General features: G+C 47.9%; 9 protein-coding genes across 9 annotated transcripts; 8 read left to right on the top strand and 1 right to left on the bottom strand.

The window, feature by feature from the left end:
- Window positions 1–852: 852 nt before the first annotated feature.
- Window positions 853–1,315, top strand: C8R40DRAFT_998219 (uncharacterized protein; the record flags this gene model as incomplete). Its single annotated transcript, XM_046236798.1, has 3 exons — window positions 853–963; window positions 987–1,134; window positions 1,197–1,315. Coding segments are annotated over 3 exons (378 nt in total), but the record flags the coding sequence as incomplete, so codon positions are not given.
- A 1,188-nt stretch (window positions 1,316–2,503) lies between these two features.
- C8R40DRAFT_1167715 (uncharacterized protein) lies at window positions 2,504–2,933 on the top strand (the record flags this gene model as incomplete). The annotated part of the gene is made up of 2 exons (XM_046231067.1): window positions 2,504–2,557; window positions 2,625–2,933. The coding sequence occupies 2 exons, from the start codon at window positions 2,504–2,506 to the stop codon at window positions 2,931–2,933; spliced, it is 363 nt and encodes a 120-aa protein (XP_046089390.1).
- Window positions 2,934–3,388: 455 nt separating this feature from the next.
- Window positions 3,389–5,688, top strand: C8R40DRAFT_1067324 (uncharacterized protein; the record flags this gene model as incomplete). Its single annotated transcript, XM_046225896.1, has 9 exons — window positions 3,389–3,654; window positions 3,683–3,722; window positions 3,773–3,859; window positions 4,100–4,248; window positions 4,309–4,969; window positions 5,024–5,036; window positions 5,110–5,441; window positions 5,529–5,584; window positions 5,646–5,688. 9 exons carry the CDS (start codon window positions 3,389–3,391, stop codon window positions 5,686–5,688), a joined length of 1,647 nt encoding a protein of 548 aa, XP_046089389.1.
- Window positions 5,689–7,339: 1,651 nt separating this feature from the next.
- Window positions 7,340–8,841, top strand: C8R40DRAFT_1067323 (uncharacterized protein; the record flags this gene model as incomplete). Its single annotated transcript, XM_046225895.1, has 5 exons — window positions 7,340–7,396; window positions 7,499–7,955; window positions 8,122–8,234; window positions 8,395–8,547; window positions 8,692–8,841. 5 exons carry the CDS (start codon window positions 7,340–7,342, stop codon window positions 8,839–8,841), a joined length of 930 nt encoding a protein of 309 aa, XP_046089388.1.
- A 251-nt stretch (window positions 8,842–9,092) lies between these two features.
- On the top strand, window positions 9,093–10,177 carry C8R40DRAFT_1038422 (Alpha/Beta hydrolase protein; the record flags this gene model as incomplete). The annotated part of the gene is made up of 5 exons (XM_046223755.1): window positions 9,093–9,246; window positions 9,295–9,435; window positions 9,479–9,618; window positions 9,674–9,831; window positions 9,886–10,177. The coding sequence occupies 5 exons, from the start codon at window positions 9,093–9,095 to the stop codon at window positions 10,175–10,177; spliced, it is 885 nt and encodes a 294-aa protein (XP_046089387.1).
- A 2,012-nt stretch (window positions 10,178–12,189) lies between these two features.
- C8R40DRAFT_1167712 (uncharacterized protein) lies at window positions 12,190–14,402 on the top strand (the record flags this gene model as incomplete). Its single annotated transcript, XM_046231066.1, has 17 exons — window positions 12,190–12,444; window positions 12,506–12,560; window positions 12,620–12,677; window positions 12,733–12,742; window positions 12,803–12,820; window positions 12,879–12,904; window positions 12,956–12,981; window positions 13,034–13,065; window positions 13,127–13,151; window positions 13,203–13,214; window positions 13,266–13,281; window positions 13,333–13,378; window positions 13,430–13,552; window positions 13,834–13,891; window positions 13,940–14,088; window positions 14,144–14,281; window positions 14,316–14,402. The coding sequence occupies 17 exons, from the start codon at window positions 12,190–12,192 to the stop codon at window positions 14,400–14,402; spliced, it is 1,134 nt and encodes a 377-aa protein (XP_046089386.1).
- Window positions 14,403–15,632: 1,230 nt separating this feature from the next.
- C8R40DRAFT_1092048 (uncharacterized protein) lies at window positions 15,633–16,967 on the top strand. The gene is given in 7 exon segments (XM_046227533.1): window positions 15,633–15,782; window positions 15,812–15,851; window positions 15,952–16,158; window positions 16,259–16,351; window positions 16,405–16,555; window positions 16,575–16,634; window positions 16,744–16,967. 7 exon segments carry the CDS (start codon window positions 15,660–15,662, stop codon window positions 16,913–16,915), a joined length of 846 nt encoding a protein of 281 aa, XP_046089385.1. The 5' UTR covers window positions 15,633–15,659; the 3' UTR covers window positions 16,916–16,967.
- A 365-nt stretch (window positions 16,968–17,332) lies between these two features.
- C8R40DRAFT_1222180 (uncharacterized protein) lies at window positions 17,333–17,893 on the top strand (the record flags this gene model as incomplete). The annotated part of the gene is made up of 2 exons (XM_046233278.1): window positions 17,333–17,554; window positions 17,623–17,893. 2 exons carry the CDS (start codon window positions 17,333–17,335, stop codon window positions 17,680–17,682), a joined length of 282 nt encoding a protein of 93 aa, XP_046089384.1. The 3' UTR covers window positions 17,683–17,893.
- A 685-nt stretch (window positions 17,894–18,578) lies between these two features.
- On the bottom strand, window positions 18,579–19,700 carry C8R40DRAFT_1038417 (uncharacterized protein; the record flags this gene model as incomplete). Its single annotated transcript, XM_046223753.1, has 3 exons — window positions 18,579–19,205; window positions 19,262–19,505; window positions 19,549–19,700. 3 exons carry the CDS (start codon window positions 19,698–19,700, stop codon window positions 18,579–18,581), a joined length of 1,023 nt encoding a protein of 340 aa, XP_046089383.1.
- Window positions 19,701–20,985: the final 1,285 nt, after the last annotated feature.

Genomic DNA, 20,985 nt, shown 5'->3' with positions numbered 1-20,985 from the left:
CCCATGTCAACACTATTGTTGAGTTCAGCTTGATTTCACCACTTGAGAGCGAATATGATCTGAAGTGAGAAGAACTTCACAACTTTTTGAGAGTGAATCTATAAGATTGTGCACACACCTATATCCGACCGATTCGGAGCACTGATCCACATTTACCATTCGAGGCTGGGTGCACACCAATTTGAATGATTGAGAAAGGCCAACGCAGCCCGGATTTGTGCAGAAGAGCGTATCATGTATGAGTGTAAGTAAGTTCAGCATCGGACGCAGTGGAGGGCCCTTATATAGAAAGGTTTAGATTTGAGAGTAATTGACTGAGAGTATGCAACCACGTTATCGCGCACTGTTCATGCTTCATAACGGGTAAGGTGAGAGAGGAAGAAGAATAAAATCGAGGCACTCTACGTCGCACTGCTCGTGCTCAATAAGGAGTGACACTGAGTCGGGATTGAGATATTAATGCCTGGCCTAAATCAACATAGGCGCGCCCGCGGAAATCTTCTCACGCTATCAAGCGCTGATCGTTTCTGCACCTAAGGGTTTTCTTCTTGCATGGTCTTTTGTGTTGGTTTAAATTGCACTTCCAATGTCGTTCTGTCATATTTAGATAGTGGCTCTCCCAGCTCCTCTGTATCGAGCTACAAAACTGTTTTCCTCATCCATGGTCATTCTTTCAGCAACGGTGGGTGATTTCTTCAATAGATATCAATAGCAGGTTCTTTTCTCACTCAAACGTCTCTCACCCCTGAACACACAATACAACATGGCGCCAGGCCGACGAGGTTTCTCTGGCTCAACCCCGCTCACTCAGGATGAGAAATCATTTTCATCGAAGACGATGGCCCTCAAGCTTCTGCTACCGACGAGGCCAAGACAAAAATCCTAGAGCTCCGAGGCCTGGAGATTTTACAGTTCATCGACGCTTTATTCAATGTTCTGGAATTCCTCCCATTCAAAACAACAGTCAGAAGGTGGATGGTGATGAGAAGACCCGGAAAGGTGGACTAGCTATCGTTGGCTGGTCTTTTGGGATCACATTTTCCCTTTCGGCAATCGCGAACATAGACTCCTCGTTGGTCTCTAACGGGATGCGAGATCGGGTCGGACAGTATCTACGTGCCCATATTATGTTAGGTGAGCCACAAATTTGCTCTAAAATTGTTTACTTGTTTTGACAAAAACCATGGTACATGCAGAGCCCGCGCTCACGGGTTTTGGTCTTTCCATTCCCCCAGAAACGCGGCTTGCGTTCCGCGATCCCAACATTCCTTACTCAGCTCGCGCACCGCTCTTCAGTCATCTCAACACAGGCTATCACGACTACAGACAAGAACTTTGGCTTTCCCGAACGCCTTCAATCTACACTTTCATCGCAGCGGAACATGACGAGAACGTCGTCCTAACGCCATAATCTAGCACCGATTTGTACTTTTCAAAGGTCCTCCAACGTCAACTGCGAAAGACTTACTTGGAGGCGTGCTTTGATAAGAAACTACGGATCAATCTGCACCGTGGAATATGGTGACGGTATGGGCAGACATCGAGGATAAATCTTACTCGTTCGTCTGGCCGACCTTTTGGGAGATCGAGGACGATGATATGAAGGCTGGAGGGGAGAGAAGGGAAAGTTCATACGATCTATGATTACAGATGGCGTGAACCATTCCGTGAGTGATTCTTGAGAATCGTTTCCATGTAAGGCTTACGCTGATATATCATACTATGTATCAGACGCATTGGGATGAGCCCGAGAAGACAATGGGAGTATTCAGACGGTTACCAGACACATCTTAAATCCTAGCAGATTGAATTTCATTCGAGTTCCCCAATCGTATGCTACGTTGTAACCCCGGTTAAACGGGAAATTCCACGTTAGGGCCTGTTAGGGCTATCTGAGCAAGCAGGCCGACATTGGCAGAATATCAAGTGTGATTACCCGAATTACAGGGAGGATTTTACGAAGTGCAAGGGTACTTTCAAGGATTTCTGGCCCACTCAAACTCAAACTGGCAGGGCGGTCGGGTCCTTCGTTAACAGTCACGTTAGTGTGGATTTTACCGACTTGGATAAACTAGATCGAAGACGAAAGACGAGCAGCTATATCAGGTGATTTCAGGAAGCATTCGAACAATCATCTGGCGCATTCACCCCCAGTTCCCAGCCTCGATCTCTCTCGCTTCTTGCCGCGCGTTTCAATGGTCCATCGAACATTTAAAACCGTTTGGATTAGAAAAGTCTTGCGTGGCGGCTTATTTCAACCAAAATCGACATCCAAAACGTCTTCCACGAGAGATTCACCTCAATCCAATCTGTGTCCCAGAATGAATCTACTTCCGAATGCACGTCTTCAGAGGTCGCCGCTTTGAAGCAGCTGCCAATTCATCAGGATGTATTGTCGTCTGAGTCGTTTTCAGCGTTAGAAAAATGTGCAAATATTCCGGTATGACTTCCATATATCATTGTGAGTGTCTGAGTAGCTAATCTCATTTGTTTTAGAATCTCGATGCGATTGATAAAGAGGCCGAAAGTCGTAGACGCCGATACCGAGACGGCTGTAGTGAGTTCTACTACTGTCATGACTTTTATTGCTTTATTGTTTATTGAATCATTCATCCTACATCTAGGCTACGAATATGTCTGAAAGCATCAACAGTAGTCTCTTTACTTCTCCTCGTCGGGAGTCCATCTCTCCCCTTTCGCCGTCATCTTCATTGGATGGTGCTTCTCTTTTCTCCCCAAGGGAGTCCCCCAAATCATCAACTAGCACGCTCTCGCCCCTGCGACAGCAGTCAGAAAACTACCATCAACAAGAACCAAGCGAAAAGTTTGACCTCGAATCCTACCATGGACATGGTACCGGCACACTCACATCTTTCTCTGCCATATCCAAGCCTCTCTTCTTCTTAGAGACACTACTCATGCCCATTATTTAAAACCACATCCGAAAGTCCTGGAAAAGATTACTAAGTTCAGCTCTCCATCCAGGATTCCCCGTCGCTTCCACCATTCGGGTCGCATCACAAGAAAGCACCTCCTAGACCAAACGTTTCTGCTCCCTCTATTTCTGCGCTTCCATCATCATCATCAAAACAATACCACAATGCAGTACACAAACCTTCAGGATGCTATGAACGCTTCCATGATACATAACGCAGAGGATAACTACTTTGGGGCATTCATAGACAATCCTCGACCTGTCGTTCGTCGTGAACAGAAACAAAGTTCAGACTCCATTTGACGGTGTTCACCTGCCTCGCAAAAAGGCCAAGTTGAACCCATCCATCTACCGTCGCGGCGCCATCGTGATTCGTCTGGCAACAGTTCTGTCTTCATAGTGGTCAGTCAAAACTCGACGACGACGGAGATTTCCTATATCCCAGGTGGTATAATGCCGACTGACAAGACGCGCGAGGACGGTGATGGTTACGTGCGGCTCTTCGCAGGCAGGCACATGGATTTCATTTTTGGGGCGAGTTGGTTGAAGAATGCGCACGAGTCCACCATACCCAATTCCTCCTCTAAACAGAAAAAGCGTGACCATCGGATGTTGCTGGTCAAGAATTCTAATACGCGTCAGATTGGAGTGAAGACCCATCGACAAGGCGAAATCCACAATCTTGGGACGAAGCGCGGCCTACCCCCTGAATTGAATAGGTGTAGTGCTGGATTAATGGATTGAAAGCGGAAGGATAGGATGTATCCTTTTCAAAAAGAAATTCAGGGTGGGTAGAGCATATGTTTGCCTCCATTTTTGCTCCTGAAACTGTGGCAGGGTATCGGTTTGTTCAATTCGGACGCAGAGTTTCCTGGAGATGAGACAGATGATGAAGATGATCTTCCGTACCTGGACCTGTCAGAGGTTCATAAAGTGCAAGCGTCGTCGTCATATCCTTCTGTCGACACTGGGAAGATTGACATGCCTCTTACAAGCCCAAACCTGAAACCAACAACTTAACCAATTGGAATTCCCCGGAGAGCGCTCTCGTTAGTTTTCGCAGGACCCCCAAAGTCATCTTTTCTAAAAGATATCAAGTTCCGGAGAAAAACTTTTAGCTCTACCACTGCAAATGCTGTAGCTCAATATGCTGACCTCTGGAAGCTCTTACAAGTCCCTCTCCACGTCGTCTGCGTCTTACCCGTCAGTTTCGGTGCCAACCTCTTTCTCCGAACCAATCTCGACCCAGTCATGGTCCTCCTCATCGTTATCGGCTCAGTCCTTGCGAAAAAGCTATTCTCAACCAGAACCTCGTAAATTTGTCGAGTGTCATTCATAAAGGCTCAGCAATTCTCAATTCAACCTGATCCAAGATTGCTGAATCCCCCTGGTTTATCGGCGAAGGCGCTCGGGAAACGAAAGGTTTTCGACGATGCAGTCAAACCTCACGTTAAACGGGATCGTCCTGCGAAACCTCGTCCTTCCACTGTGCTCGCTAATTCCAGTACGAGTCGGCACCATCGACATGTTTCACATACTCATCACGACGCGTACCATGCTCAAAATCTGTATGAAGCTCGCGACAATCATCTTATCCCAGATAGTGTTAGGCAACATGAATTGTTTTCGCGTACGTCGGCTGTTTCAGCCTCAGGTCTTAGTACGAGATTCGGAGGTCCTCAGGGTTCTAATAACCTTGTCAAGATCCCAAGTTCACAAGGGAATCAAAACGGACATATTCACCAGTTTTACTCTCCTCACGCTCACGTCCAGACCTCTACGCAAACTAATGCGCACATACCTGGATTGACTTCCCCTCCACCTATTGCGGTCGTCGGTAATCCTTTTCTCGGAGATGGCGCAGAATCGGGAGTAGAAGCAGAGGCCATCATCGGACAGAGAGGTCATGACGAACCAGACACGCATTGTGATGACCTGAAATGGGCTGCTGAGAAAATTTTGGTGTTATTGCAGAACGATCCTCAGCAGACGAAAGCCGTCATTGAAATGTTGCAGCTGCAGCGTCCTGGTCAGGTATGTCATTGTTTCCCTCGACTTTTTGACTCCGGACTCCTTACTGCTACATAGACCATTGCTGCGGGTAATACTTGACCTCAACCTCAGTCAAACGGATCTTTGGATGGTTTTCCTGAATATGCCAAGACGTGACGTAGGGATTGGTCACGACATAACCAACCGCAATCCCAGCGTCCATGGCGATCATAGAGGAGTTGGGGAGTGGTTAGTTCCTAGCCTTGGTACGGGAAGGATCCCAGAGGCCGGTGATCAAGTGAATTCTGGAATCGAGCCTGGCCTTTATTCTGGGCTTAGCCGTAGTTCCAGAGCAGGGATTGAAATTTCTACTCCCGACCACCCTGCGGTTCAATTTGGTCAGCAAAAGCATACGTCCATGCCCCCAGACGCAGGGAGCAACGCCACCATCCATCAATCCCTCTATCTTGTTCTCCGTCGAGGACAAGCACGTTACCTCGTACCTTTACTCACTGTAACAGATACGCATAGCTTGACAAAATCAGATAGGCGTCACTCCATCGGCTGTATAAGTAGATATATCCTCATTCCTCGTTCCCAGTGTCGCATACACAATAATGGAGCCGGCGACGACAAATCCAAGGAAAGTTTTTCGAGGTCCGTGGTCGTATTCGAGGAGGCCATCCTGTTAACTTCGTGGCTGGGTGGGGGTAAACAGATCTGCATCGGCAGAGGGAGTTCCTTGGGGAAAAAGAGATTGAAAGAAAGAAAAAAGCAAGAACCTATATAAGTAGAAAATCTAAATGTCAGTCATCGTCAAATTCGATTGACTGTTGATGCATACCAATGCCACGCTGGCCAAGCTATTTCGCTCTCGCGTGGCGGGTCATTTCCGGAATACCTTCTGCTCCAAGTTGTTCTCCGAACCAATGATCCTACGAATGCAACTCCGTCCTCAGTGTACGGGCTTGTATGAGACGCAGATGTCCAGGTACAATTCAATTCAGAAGCCTTACTGATATTCTTAAATTCATGATTGATCTTCGGTGTCAAAGTAAAAGCGAGGATATATGTATTTAAGGAGCGAATGAAGAGAATTCAATTGTTCTTTCTGAATCTGTGGACTTTCGAGATGAAAGCAGCGGAGGAAGCAGTGATGGGAAATATTGTCAAAAGAGGCAAACTCTGATTTTCACATGACTTTCCGGTGACCGGTCCGAATCGACGACCGTCAACGTGAACTTCGCGCATATGATACTGGCTGATACTGGTCCAGGAAACTCGAGCTCATACATCCTGGGAGTTCCTTTGCTAATTTGAACTAACTTCTGCTTCTTTGGCTCGCCCGCCCGCCTCATCCATTGAACATTACAAGGCCAACAAGTGAAAGCCTGACCCTCACAACTCGAGATGCTTGTCTGGACTAACTGGATCTCGACTCTCGTATCATTTCTTTGAATGAAACAGGGGATCAGCTGGTCATGGTTAACATAGTACATGTTTAAACGATTTATCGCCGGTGCCACATAAATAATCGAGTAACGATAAGACTAAACCAATTGTTTTTCCCCCAGTGTTATGTACTGAACCAACTGGGCATTAGGATGATTACTTATATGTACACATTAGACTCTAGAGGAGGCACATTCAAAGGTGACTATCCATGCCATCTGAATCACCGAAGCAGCTTCCGAGCGAAGTTTTTGAAGGGTGCCTTTGGATACGATCTTTGGACTGCGAAAGTCTCACTGTACCCACACCTGAGTTTTACTGTGCCAGAGAGCATTAAATGAAAACATACTAGATGCCAGATCAAATATTATTGCCAGGTCGGATCCGGAGACTCTGATATTCGTCAACTTCTGATATTCAGTTATTGTCCAGAAAACACCTCAAAGTCTACTATTAGGATTGATGAGTGCTGCATGAAGTGATGGCTTACTGTTCGACAGCTCTTCCTGTATCTGTCCCCTTACGACTCCTGAGGATAAGTACTCAGAACTATTGACGCAAATTGAGAGCTAAAAGCGAGTGAGTGAGTGGATACGTACCCTGCAGCCCGTTAATACCTCCTTGTGAATCATCAATGAGAAGAACTCACGCATGTCTCGAAGTCCCGGTCCTACTCGCCGTAGAGTTCTCTCAGCTTTTGGCATTTGCGCATCGACGTACTTTACTTACTGAGAAGCTGAACGGGGTCACGTGCAAAACTGATTTTTCTTCCACTTCAAGCCTGTCTACAATTGCGATACCTTCAAGTTCAACCTTAATTTCAACTACTTCACCTGAAATTACCTTCCTACTATACTCATTTCAGGTATTGGGAAGAGTTTTATAAGGACCAGGATTGTGAGATTATAGTTTGAGCACACCAAAGAAAAATGTTCGTCGTGACATAAATGTGAGGACATCATGAGGATCATAAACAAAGCACCTTCCCTGGCATTGAACCAATCAAAGACCCTAGAGGTAAGCTTGTGCTTCCTTAACTTTATGCCTGTTTTGTCCTAATGTGACCTCTTGCCTACCTCCAAAGATCCAGAAGAACGACCGATGCGGCGGCTAACCTAGACCAGCAAACACCTCCTCCCTCCGGCAATCCTGGGTTGGCTTTGGTTGTACCGGGACCGCTCAGGCGTCCCTCCGCTTCCAGCGTGGGCTCCATCGTTGACGGTGGGGCAGCGTCGCCTAATGTTGGGCCTGCGTGTCCCTGCGCTTGGCGGGATAGTGTCGCTTCACCTCCTCCAAAAACATTATCTGCAGCCAACACCGGTGCCCATTCCCAGCCGGCAGCTCGCTCCTCCTGTCAGGTCAAATGCATTAGATTTGCAGCAGGTTTTGGCCCGTCCATCCCCGTTCCCATCCTTCCACTGCACCAGTATTGGCTCTAATACACACGGATTCGCCTCCACTCCATCTTTACAGCAAGACACTTTGAATGGTCGGGATTCAGGAAAGAGGATTCAGAGGCCTACTGAGGGCCAGCAACAGCGAGAATGTACAGCCCTAGGCTGGCGTTGGCATGATGGTCAGGGAATCTAGCGGAATGGAATGAAGGGTAAGCCTGCCTTCTCACTACCTGTCGCACTGCTATCTTCCTCGCGCGTGTAGGGTGTCGACTTCCCTCGCGCAGATCCACCAGGTGCTTGCGTATCCCATTATTGGCTTCTGAGGCCGGTGCTGGTTACAATCAGAGTCTGAGAAGAACTACACCCATTGTTTCCTCTCGGAGGTGGGCAACACCACCACTTTCAGGCAGTCCAAGTCAGATGGTTTGACCGTACTAAATGCTGTATATGGTGAAGAGGTACGTGCGCTTTTCCGGCTATTTCTATGCGTTTTTCTGATATAGGAGAAGATGTGGAAATGGAATGATTAGAATTTCTTCTTCCATCTACGAAGAACGTGCGACTGCACTCTAGACAGCATCAAGCGTAAATGTTGATGACTAATACATTCGTACGTAGTTAATCGGAGAGCCCATGAAATTGAAGGTTTTTTGGAGCAGGCCCGTCATCGAGCAGGTGTTGATTTGGAACAATATATTAGTGGCAGGATTATGGCCAGTGCTTATTGCCACTTCTCTCAAGGAGACGGAAGATATGCAATCCAAATCACGAGTGGGTGCTATAGCTACTGTCAACATTCATATCCAGTATTTACTGGTTTAGAAGTCAACTTGTTGTGGGGAACATGCAGGTTGCCTGACAACGGCGCAGTACAATCTGAGTTTATTGCAAAATCTTCACCCTGCATCTTTATAGTGGCTGCAGTCCTTACGACCTGACCGTGGCTATCTTATCCTGTCTGGTCGTCTTATCCTGTCTGGTCGTCTTATCCTGTCTGGTCAAATGCGGCTGCGAAAAAAATTTCCGACGAATACGAACAATTGCCCTGGTATTCCGATCGATTGACACTGCAGCTGGTCCATGTATAGAACTAACAAGGTAATGGAAGCTCATTGAATTATCATAAACTTTGCAACTGAACCAAACACGTGTATCTCCAGTGTTATTTACCAAAAATGCTCCGTTTTACCTTATACATACCTTGGGGGCATGTACTTACTTTCAAACCCATATTGCGTCAGATGTGTTATATAAACAGTCACCACGAAGCAGTCACAGATCGCAAGACCTGCTCATCCTTATTCTTTTTCGAAAACATGCCGTTCGTCGAGGTCACCTCTAGTACTGGCAAAACAAAATTCAAGTACACCATCTGTACTCCAAGCTCTGAAGAGGCCAAGGAGATTGATGCTGGGCTCCCTACGATTTTATTCCTTCACCCCGTCTCCCTGGCGGAATATCTATTCACAGGTGATTTCTATTTTCAATGTTATAATATATTGCCGACGCTGGTGGTAGGTCAATTTAGCGATCAGCAATTAAGGCGATGTAACTTGGTCTCCTTCGATTTAAGGGGGCATGGAAATACATTTGGAGACAGTGCACCGTGTGACTATGGGCAGGTTGAAGCAGCAGAAGATACGATTCAACTAATGGCGCGTTAACTTTATAGTACTGTCGCTCGGATGCTCATTTTGACGAGTTCTGCAGAACTCATTGAACCTACCACCCTGCCACCTGGTTGGGGTGTCCTCAGGCACGATTATTGCCCTGCAGTTGGCGGTAACACAACCCCAGCGTATTCTGTCTATGTTCCTAATTTCTCAGTCGTGCACTGAAATGGTGAGCTATGTGGATTTGACATACATTTTTCTCTCTAACAGTATGGTTCAAATAGCCAGCAGAAGTGGCAGGTGGACACCACGAAATACTGGACCTATGGACTTGCGCTTTCCCCGACAAAACGACGACATTGCCGGAATTGATTTCTGATGCCGAGTTCGGACAACGCCAATACCTCTTCACGGAACCAAAATTGTCTCCTCTTGTTGATGCGTAAATATCTATCATCGGGCTATGCTGTACACTGCTGATCTACGTCGCATACAGCATTTTGTCCCTAACATCCAAAGTTGCCAAAAAGAGGTGGTGCTATCCGTTTTTGGACCAGTACCAAATCCTGAACCATGATTTTAATGTCAATCGTTCATCTACTTCGCAGATGGCTCTAGCCCAGATAACGAGCCCTGTCATCCTCGCGTATGGATCTGGTGATGTGGCATATCCGCAGATATATACGGAGCAGTTTCTCCATGAGCTCCTGGAGGCTGGGGTTGACGCCTCACTATTGGTCATCAAGAATGCCCCACACTGTATGATTCCGGATTACTCGAAAAAGTAAGTTTTACCACTTGCGACAAAATTCTGCTCATCTCTAACATCTGAAATGATCGTAGGCTCAACCCCATTATCTATGAATTTGTAACAAGGAATGATTCGCTTCAACTGGCACCGTACAGTCCATGGACAATTAATCTCAGCTCCCCATGGAATGCGGCACTAAAGGAGGCAGGACCGGGAGGGGAAACCGATTCGTGGGATGATACCATCATCATACACAAGTATGGGCTGCAGGAGGTCAGGGAGGATGGATCTCTTGATAGTGGTGGTGTAGTCCTGGATAGCTTTCTTGACCTGACCCTTTCTTGACTTGACCCTTTCTTGACCCTTTCTTGACCCTTTCTTGACCTGGGCCTTTTCTTACCTGGCCCTTTCTCAACCGATGCTTTATACTGGAAATGCTGAATGCTGCGCGTCAAGGCGCGACACTATGTTTGTAATAACTTTAATTTCGAGACTATGTCACAAAGAATTTACGCATAAGACAAGTCCAGAAAAAGTGGCTCACCCATCTGACCTGTGTGGGGCTTGACGATGCAAGCAAGACTTTCGAGAACAAGTTTATGTAGCACTAGGAAACCGGTATGCTAAAGTGATACAGGCGATGCATTGAATATTACAGATGGAACACTGGAGAAAGTTTATTCTACAAAACCTAAGCACTGAGACAGCGAATTCTATAAAAATCCTTCCAGCAAGTGATGGGAAACAGCGAGCATGAACGATCACAGGTTAAGTGGGATAAAGGAGGAGTTGAGAATGGCGACGGGGGCGATGGTGGGAGCGGCGCCCGCGTGAAATGCTGGGGGCGCACCACCGACAGCTGGTGAAACGGTCCAAGTCGAACCACGCCCCGCAGGAACCAAAACCCCTGGGAGACTTGTCGGATGAAACCTTAACAGCGAAGGGTCGAAAACTCATATCCCACCCCTCTTCTTCCTTCCCCAGGTCATCCACCATCTTCTCCAGGTACCCTCCGGTCGATCTATTGCCACAGGACAGCACGAACCCACGGCTTAAGGGGCATTCCGCCAACTTCAAAGAACTTCTCGCACTACGAGGTCTGGACAAAGAATGGCCCGCACATTCACCTGTCTAAATGTAGAGGGAAGAACCTGCCCAGATCTTAAGTCTTCTTTCAAAGCGTGGAGTGCTGGAACACATGAGAGAAGAGAAGGACCACAGCCCGAAGCGGGTGCAACAAGTGTCGTCACACGAGATAGGGTGGTTCCTGCCAGAGATCTCACTGTCAGAGGCATGCCTCCAGGAAGATGCTTTGGGATGAGGGCTCACCATTTGATACAGCTCTATTTCAAGGTGGCCGTCTTTGTATTCGTACCTGGTGAGGTTGAAGATGGCCCCATGTTGGAGGCAAGGTACTTGGTGTCGGAGCGGTTGCCCCTGTAATGTTTTGGTACCGGCAATGAGTGAATCGACTGGCCTGCGGTGGGCATTGGGTATGCATTCGGAGAAGTTTACGAGCACTAGGTATCAGGCGATGGACCCTCGCATCCGAGATCTTGGGTAAATCCTTTGGGGATGGGGTCATGTACTCTATAACGATGAAGCCCGCACCCCTGCATTCAGGATATGTGGTGAGAGCAGGATTATCCATCCAAAGGGTCTTCAGGTTATTGTGGGCTTTAGTGATGCGGCCAGTGATGAGGTGGGTGAGAAGACGAGAGTGGGAGGAACTGACGGGGTAGAAGAAAACAGAGAAGACAGCACAATTGAAGACGCACGTATGAGATGGACCGCGGGCTGGACTTTCAAACAAGCCTGGCAGCGTCCAGTTCATATGTCTAGGGTGACAAAAGAAGTGTAAGTTTCTGAAGCGCCGGTAACTTCGATCCAACTCGGCAATAGTACTCTGCCTTTCCCTGCACGGCAATAGGTGGCGTGGGGCCGCCCCCATGTTTTTTCGTCACGATTGGATCCACACAAAAGATTTTGTCGCAATCTTTGTCCTTGATTCGCTCGTTACTTTCCTTCTCCAATTTTCACACTTCCAACATGTCCCCTGTGGGACCCCTCAACAATACGTGGGTCATTAAGCGTCTTGCCACTTTACTACCTGGAATTCCAGGTCTTTTTTTCCAGACTGGGTGCTGCTTTTATTGGCGTGCTGGTCGCTGGGTTTCTGCTGGGATGTTCGTGGCCTGCCCTTCTTCCTCCCCGTACCTATGCTACCTTCAACATCTAGTATCTTCTTTGCAGGGCTACATATATTTTTCTCAACAGAACGACACCCGTATCATTCATTCCCTTGTAAGGACATCTCCTGTGTGTTGCTCACGCTTACTAAGTATGTTTTTAACATCGGTCTCAGGTTGGATTGGTGGTATTATTCGACTTTTCACACCAAGCACTCATCAGCCACACCGGTAGGTAGATATCTCGCGCCGTATATTTCTATGCTGGCTTTATCAATTCTGATCTATAGTCTACTATTATCTCATTCTCAACTACGCCAATCCTAGTGCCCTAGTGTTTGTGGTATGGTACGTACGCTTGGAACTTTCATATGTTGAGACTGGGGGCTGGATTTTTGAACAGGAGTTTCGTGGTAAGCCAGGCGCTCATGCATCAAACTTGACTGGGCATTGAGCTCCTTGATTTTTTCTAGGCCCAAGTCTTTCTTAATGTGCGTCGACAGTTCCGGTATCCCGATGTACTGCAGCGTTCTGATCTTCCATTACCAGGGAATTATTGCGTTCTGTGTGCAAGGGTCAGTCGTAGCGGATCGATGCTGGCTAACCTGATTAATTGATGTATTTAGCTTCCTGACATGGAGAATCTGGAGACGTATGTGTGTCGTTTGAATGTGTTCATCCTGGACTTTCCCTGTATATTACAGTCAGCAGTAATATCTGGGTCACTAGTATAGTGGTACGTACGCCTGAACCTTGTTTCTTTCCTTGTGTTGATCCTGTTATAAATGTTGATCCAGGTTTCCCTTGTCCTGGCAGAATTTGGTGGGTTGTCTTGACTGTATTTCATCGTCTACTTCAATCTATGCATCCTAGGCTGTGTTGTCGGTATGCCATTTTTTCAATGCTACCTTTGCTGAAGATTCATCATGACCACAGCTTTCGGAATAGTTGGGTTCGTGTATCTGCTCCATTATTTCAGATACACATTAACACATTTCCTCAGCCTGGTTCGAATGAGCACATTCGCAGAGCTCGCGGCCGATCTCAGGGTCAGTTTTCCGACCTGTCGACGGTGAATTTAACCTGTTTGTTATGCCCAGACACTTCTCATTGCTGCCAATGCACTTGCAGCAGCTGGCGATGTTTTAATTGCCAGTATTTCTGCCATTCTTCTGCAAAAGTCGAAGACTGGATTTCAAAGGCACGCTTATATATTTGCACCTGTATGAACTTTCGCTTACAGGTTATTATACAGATTTGATGCAATGCTGAACAAACTTGTCAGTCCTGTGTCTATTTCGATTCCTGCGTTTGACTCGAGTTTTTATGGCTGGTAGACTTTGTTCGCCATCCGCATCGGGTCTTTAACCAGGTTGGGATTGTAATGTTTTTATTTTTCGCCTATTGCTGTTGACCACATTGCCCAGCAGTCTTTGTGCTGTAGCATCCTTGATTTCGGTAGGCTTTGACTCTATATCCCATCGCATTGCTGATAACATTTCAGATTCTTGCTGCTCCCAGCACTTTCATATATATTCCATTCTTCTTTTGCATGGGTCGCTGTACGTTCGTACCCTTGCTGCAATATTATTACATCATGCCTTTCCCAGTGTACACTAACTCGCTCCTGGCTACTCTCAATGCAAGGAAGATGATCCGGAATGCAGGAGATAATGCACAGATAACCAGCGGCCAGAACTTCACATTTTCTTTCACAAGTTTCAAAAAGCCTGCTTCTCTGGTCTCTTACTCGTCTAAGGTTTGAATGTCTCACATTTGTTACGAGAACATATCGTTTATTTATTGTCCTATAGAAGCAGCCTGGAGAGATGTCAATCCAATTCGACACTAGGGGGCGTAGGGTCCAGGATCGCTCAGGCTGCCGTACTTTGTCAAAGCAAGAGGAGAAGTATGAGCTAGAAAATCTGTCGGCTGGAAATCTATCTAATGGTGTACGTATCTCATTTCATTGACCCCTTTTACTAGATCCTCATCGTTCCACAGGACATTGAACTGACTGCTGGTATCCCTACTCTCCCGAATGATGCACAGTTCAGTGCTGTGACCGTGTAATCGGCTTCTCTGAGAAATGGACCGCAGATATCTTGAAATGTTTTTTGCCCGTATACTTCTAGCGCTATTGTTTACTCAATCTTTCAAACACTGCCTCTAGTATGGTCATACCCTGTCTTTCTTTTGTTACACCACTATTGCCGAGGCCCCTGCAGTCTCATATTGTACCATCCCCTACTACCTAGCGGAAACACATTACTTTGTCAATCAGCCAAACCAGAATAAGCAACACAGTGCAGGAGCTAGTCAGTTTTGGAATAAGCCTCGGTGTCTACCTATCTCGCCCATGCGCCGATCGTCGCTATGAATCCTCACATTCTGACAGGTAAAGACCAGACCTCCAACACCGAATGAACCTAGAAGTTGAACCAAAGAGCTGATCATTGCTTAGGAGGGTCAGTTTGGCAAAGCAACCCAAACTGTGCCTCCTCAAATATTTCATCCGTCGAACATCAAGTAGGATCGCTTTTGTGTCTATCACCTAGCTTGCTAGGTCCTTTGCCACCCTGAAATGACCAAGCGCTCGTGCACTTTTTTTCTCACGTTTAGCGCCCATCATCGTTAATACGCCTTATTCATTGATATTTCGAAGTTGTTCGTTCGTATTTATTGGGTTTATGCTCAGAACATTTGCATTGTACCTTCCTGCGTTTTTCCAGTCAATGCCTGCTTCTCATTACCTGTGGGCCTACATTGGTCAACCCCTTTTACCTGCTACATTTGTCTGTCATTGTGCAATTCCCTCTGCTCATCGCACATTGGCCCCTCTTGCTGTCGGGGCTGTCGGCTGCCTATGCTTCCACATATTGTCTATATTTTTCCCTTCTTCTGTTAACAACTTTTCCCTTGACTTCTATGAGTTCTGACTTTGATTCACAGTCAGTCTTCTTCAAATTAACTGATTCCAATGATAATCTTCCCTTGCCACCCATCCCAGTTTTTGTGGTATCACTTCCAGATCTACACAATGATATTCTTTTCGAAATCGCTCTTTATTTATCTCAGGGGCAGTCAGCCTCTGTAGCTGCTGTGTCAAAGTGTATTGTGGAAGGTCCTGGATTACTAAGACTGTGCAGTTCCAAAACTACAATCTGTACTCACCATTAGTGAAAGCTACTTTGCAACGAATGTTGTGTACTTAGTTTTTTAATCAATTTTTTGAAGAAATAAAAAAACTATGCAAGCGAGGTGTTGGGTAACCCCGCAGGGGTGCATTTTGAGCGCTTGAGCTGCAAGCGCCCGTTGCTTCTTTCCTTTATGGATTCGTCGGCTGTAAATTTCAATGTGACCGCGGATGACTTCGACAGCGTGCTCTCGTACCCCGACCAGTCTATATGGGCAACACCGGACCCTTCGAGCTCGGACTACCATCCAAAAATAGTCCGTGGCTCTTGGGTGCTTTTCACAAGAGCGATACCGTGAACGCGTCTAACAAGTTCAACTTCACTGGTCCGTATAGAATTTGCTGCTCATAGTGTAGTACTAAAAGTGGAGGCAGGCCCCGCGCTGTATATTTATGGATTCTCTGGCCCGGAATGCGGCTCGTAAGAAGTTCTGTTAGATTCTTCTTCCGTGACTGCTTACTCCTTGAGTAATGGTTCAACACCTCACCTTCCCTGTGGAGCGCGCAATTTGACATATGGAGAGCATGAAATTACATTGCACAATCTCGGAGCTATTTCAGGTAATGGACCTGGGGGTGGAAATCCTTGCTATGTGATTTTCTGCGTTTTACAGCTGAACTTGCACCTTGTGGGTGCGTTTATGTAATCTACACTGAATATCCCTTCTTATGTTCCTCTAGAGCACCGGTTTCGAACACCACGATACAGGAAAATAATCTTTGAGTGACACAGGTACTTGGGGCAGCAATACATCGGGAAATTTCAGTGGAGGCGGGTCTTCGTACACGAATGACGACGACGCATCGGCGTCCTTCCCTTTGAATGGTTCGCAGGACTCTTTTTCTAACCCGTTATTGGCCATGTGATGTGCTTCACAGGCTCCACCATTTATGTTTTCAGCGACCAGAAAAACGACCATGGCCTGTACAGCGTCGTACATGACAATGGCACCGAGCAGATATTCGACGGAGTATCAAGATGTGAAGGAGTGTTTGGGCAAACTTGCAAGCAGCAGCGGCGTACATTAGAGTATTTCACATCCCACCAGAGGAGAACATTCGCTGAGTACCACTAATCTAGCGGGTGTGAACCAGTCGTATTTCAGTGCGTCTTCTACATACTAGAGCTCAGCTGCGATTGCTAAATCCTCGTGTAGATCCCGATGGCATCGTGCTGACCATCCCTTCTGGCTATGCTCTCTGAATGCTCACGAATAGCTCCGATAGCTCTGGCTCCTCCCCAGGAAACTCAGCGCCCGGTTCTGGATCAGGTTCATCTCCGAATTCGACGAATGCTGCACTCTTGACTCGGCCGATATCTCCTGTATCCACCCATTGGTTCATTCTTTATATTCTTGGTATATGTATATGGCTGCTGAACAGGCGGTGAATGTGGAAAATCGTGGACTTTTCATTCATTGGATATCGATACAATATGTACAGCTACCGGAACCAGGGTCTTGACGCGTTGGGTTGAGCCTAATGCCGCTACACTCCTATACCAGTAAGTGGTTCTTTCATTGTCAAAGCTCTTGAACTAATGATCATGTCTTGGGCAGGATAGAGATCGGCCCTGATGTGCTGTTATTACTATTTTCAATCCTCCCACTTGCATTCAGAGCCTGTAGCTTATAACCACTCGCGATCGTACAAATGCTCTTACCAGTGACCAGGGATCTTGAGTAATCTCATCCCGTTCAATTTCCGCTGCCTGGTCTTGAAAATTCATTCGGTGATTCAGCATTGCTTCGAACTTCTCAGATAAAAACATATCTTCGGAATCATATGTCCATATGTTCTAACACCCATGACTAGTAAGAATAGGCTTACAGCAGCAGCATACCAATGTCTCCCTGAAGGTCCTCTTGATGTCGACAAGGCTTCCTACAATGAAGTAGCAGCCACTGCATTCACAGAACCGCATTTGCGTACACTGTTTGAAAGCTTCATCTCTCCCATTCGCAGCGGAAAGGCATGGCCAGTACGAAAAGGTGATATCTGTCGTATCGTAGCAGTGGAAGACGCCCAGGTATGTGCCGGACATCTTATGATTGATTTCCTGGTAAATATGCTGTTCTTTTCCTATTATTAATGTAGGTCGGTGACCTGAACATCTGGTCGCTTCACAATCCTCGTGAACGGCGCTGGGCTTCATGAACGCGCCAGCTTCAGCGAGCTCAGGTAGCCGTCTATGATTGTCTTTGGTCAACATTACCGTACCTCCAGCCCCTAGTGACAATTACGGGAGACGCGCTCAAGGACTACGGTGTGGATGGAAGCGGGACTGATTCAGAAGGGGGAAGGGTTCATGATCTACTTGGGACTAGATGTGATTTGTATGTTAGTCGCGTACTTACTGGGCAGGGTATCCAGTGTTTCCTGTATATCAAGATTCAGTGACCAATAATGCGCCTCCCCCCCATCCCCTCCCTTTTCTTCTTCCACTCCTGCGATGCCAGCGGTGTGTAGCGTACAGGGACGAGCGATAAGCGGGGCTCATATGCCTAGTACTCCCTCCACAGATTCCACCCCAGCAATCATACGTACCCCTACATCTCCTTCAAGAACTTCTCGAACAGGGACGACGAAGTCCTAGTTCAAGGACGGGCAGCAATGTACCTCCTGCTAAACTCGCACAGCATAGAGGGATCGCGAGTGTGGATTTTTGGGGAGCTTAGTGTACGGTGCTGACATGTGCCGGGGCGGAGGTCGAGGGCAGGGGAGTGGTTCGAAGGGCAGGGACAGCATGGGCAACAACAACGTGAAGCATCAGCAGTAGAGGCAAAGGGGGAGGGGGACTGCTCTGATGGAAAAGACCGCTGTGAAGCGGCGAAAATCTGATAAGCGGGACTGTTACCTGCTTCTTCGGCAGCATCATCATGACCTTCTCCCTCCTCTTCCTCCGAAACCCCCTTGAGCTCCACCAGCAGGTGAAACACCATTCCTGTATCAGGGACTTCATCTATCCGAGGTGCAGCTAGTGCTCCTTCCAGCCGAGACAAACGTAGCACAATTATGAACAACTATGATATATTACTGGCAAACTATTACCGTTATATACTCGAGCTTCTGAGCTGCTGTAGGGTAGAATATAAATTTAGGCCCGTAGATATACGACTTTTCTGCCTGGCTTCAGCTTCCTTCTTCTCTTTGGGTGACATCTTTCTGCGAACATGTCCATCATCGTCTAGATAGCGGAATAGTCCTCCAGCAGTATATTGAGTAAATGAAAACCGAGTTTCACCATCCCCGATGTCTGTGTTGGAGTGGCGAAGATATGCAGATGGAATTAAAATAGTCCAACCGGGGGGAAATTCAATTACGGCCTGCAGGTCCCAGAGGATTAAATGCCCCCCTTTAGAGTAGTCGAATTCTCCCAGAGCAGTTATACCACACCATCCAAACAGGTAGTTCAGGTGATCTAGGTGCTCAACAGTGACGGTACGAGGGCCAAAGTTGAAGGTACAGCAGGCCCAGATGCTACCAAAAAAATTGAACTGGAGAGAGGGGTCCCTCTCCTTCAAAGTCCTCATCGCCTGGGCATAATATTCGTAAAGACAGGGGGCCCAGCTCCTGAATGCACTAGACGCATGCTGGGCAAGCCTGATGAAGCATAGAGCACCGAGGAGGGTGTTAATGGTATTCAAAACAGGTGCCGCATGATATATTCGCTTGGGACGCTAAAGGGTGTGGTGAGCAGGCAGTAGCGGTATGAAATGCAGCAACAGCACCCTACCTCTTGACCGCCTCCAAAAGAGATGCCTACAGCCTTCACAGGAAATTGACCACGGCGATGATCCTCATCCGTGAGGTTTTTCCTACCTGATTTAAAGAGGTCAGGCCTAACTTCATCAAGCTGCTTTGCAGCCAGCCCCGCAGCCTCCATGAAGGAGGGGTCCACCTTTCCATCAGCGCCCTTTGGAGGAGGAACGACAACCCCATACACGAGGTCGTCGTCATTAACAAGGGGCATGGGGCGACTGTTAATAGCGCCACAGGTCAGAAAATCAGGCTAGGATGCACTATGATACGCACGGATTACTGGGGTCGACCCTGATAAGCCTGAATCCATGGGTGGAGCCTTCGCCTACCATCTGGTCCAGCGACCAGGTGCTCTCACGACGGCTGGGATCAACTCGCTCGCTGCCGAGGTACCCGGAGGTGCTGCCTAGCATATCATGGACGTCAAGGTCGGCATGGATTGAGCTGACATTCTGGGCATGACTGAGCTTCGGCCGATACGCGAAGGCTCCACCTTTGGCTCGCTCCCTTCTAGCCCTCCGCCTTGCATGCTGTCGAGATTGATTTGGAGGAGGTTTAGCCACCTCTCGAACTGGCGAAACAGGTGGCGGTTGCGGAATCCGTGGACGCTTTCGGGCCCTAGCGCTAGGGGCATTTACAGAGGGCGCCTTCCGCTTGCCTGATGACCCTGATGGGCCCCGGTGGGGGGGGATAGGATCCGAGTCCAGCAGAGCTACAGGCTGTGGCATGCTGGGAGTTGGGCCGGGGGCTTCGGCTAGAGTGGGCATGGGGGGGCTGGGGGGGGGTAGACGAGGGACTAGCGGGTGGGGAAACGGGGGGGCTGAAGGGAGGAGGGGGATGAGGGGAGTCCACGAAGTCGGGCTGAATACCATCCCGGGCCAGCTCGGCAGCTCGGATTGTGTCCAATAGGTTAAAGCCATCGGCGGCCCTAATTGCGAGTCCAGTCCAGTCGGCAAAGGTTTTACCTGAGCGAGTCTGCCCAAACGAGTGGCTACACAGGTGTATCCAGGCTCAGAATAGGGTAACATACCGTTCTAGATCCAGTCGGGGCTGCAGCTACCAGGGCGTTTAGCAAAACGAATGAAGCGGCGGGTAAATGAGGCATGGGTTAAGAAGCGAACAGGTAGACTACTAAACGGGGGCTCTGGGTAGTCCAGCTAGCGCCCAGGCATGAATACCGGCCGTCTTTCCAGAGCCTCCAGCTCTCCGAGTCAGGCGGCGCCCAGGCATGAATACCAGCATGACTCGGGGAGCAGCAAATCATAAACAAAAAATAACGAGAAATAACAGCTGGTGGAGAATAAAGGCACAGGGCAGCATACCTTTGGTCATGAATGACACCAGAATCCAGAGCCAGGGCTGGCAGGCGAAGTTCCTCATGGGCTAGCAGCTGCCTTGACGGTGAGATGTAGCAGCAGGCAGCAGCTTCAGGGCCGGCTTTAGCGCATCTTATACAGGGCATGTGACCATGTGATGCATGATGCAGGTTCGGTACACCGGACATGTTTCCTAAACAGTGGGCTGAAAAAGAAATTCGGCACCACTGGAATGGGTGGTGGGGCGATACATGCATAACTACATAGTGCTAGGGGACCAGGGGTAGCTGCAGCTGGGAACCTGCGGCTGCAGGAGATATGCGGGGGTACATGGTGCTACATACAGGCTATCTCTTACTTACATGCATGGTGGTGCTAGCGG

The sequence above is a fragment of the Lentinula edodes genome, assembly GCF_021015755.1.
Source record: "Lentinula edodes strain Le(Bin) 0899 ss11 chromosome Unknown C8R40scaffold_7, whole genome shotgun sequence".
NCBI lineage: Eukaryota > Fungi > Basidiomycota > Agaricomycetes > Agaricales > Omphalotaceae > Lentinula > Lentinula edodes.
This window is presented reverse-complemented; position numbering and strand designations above follow the sequence as displayed.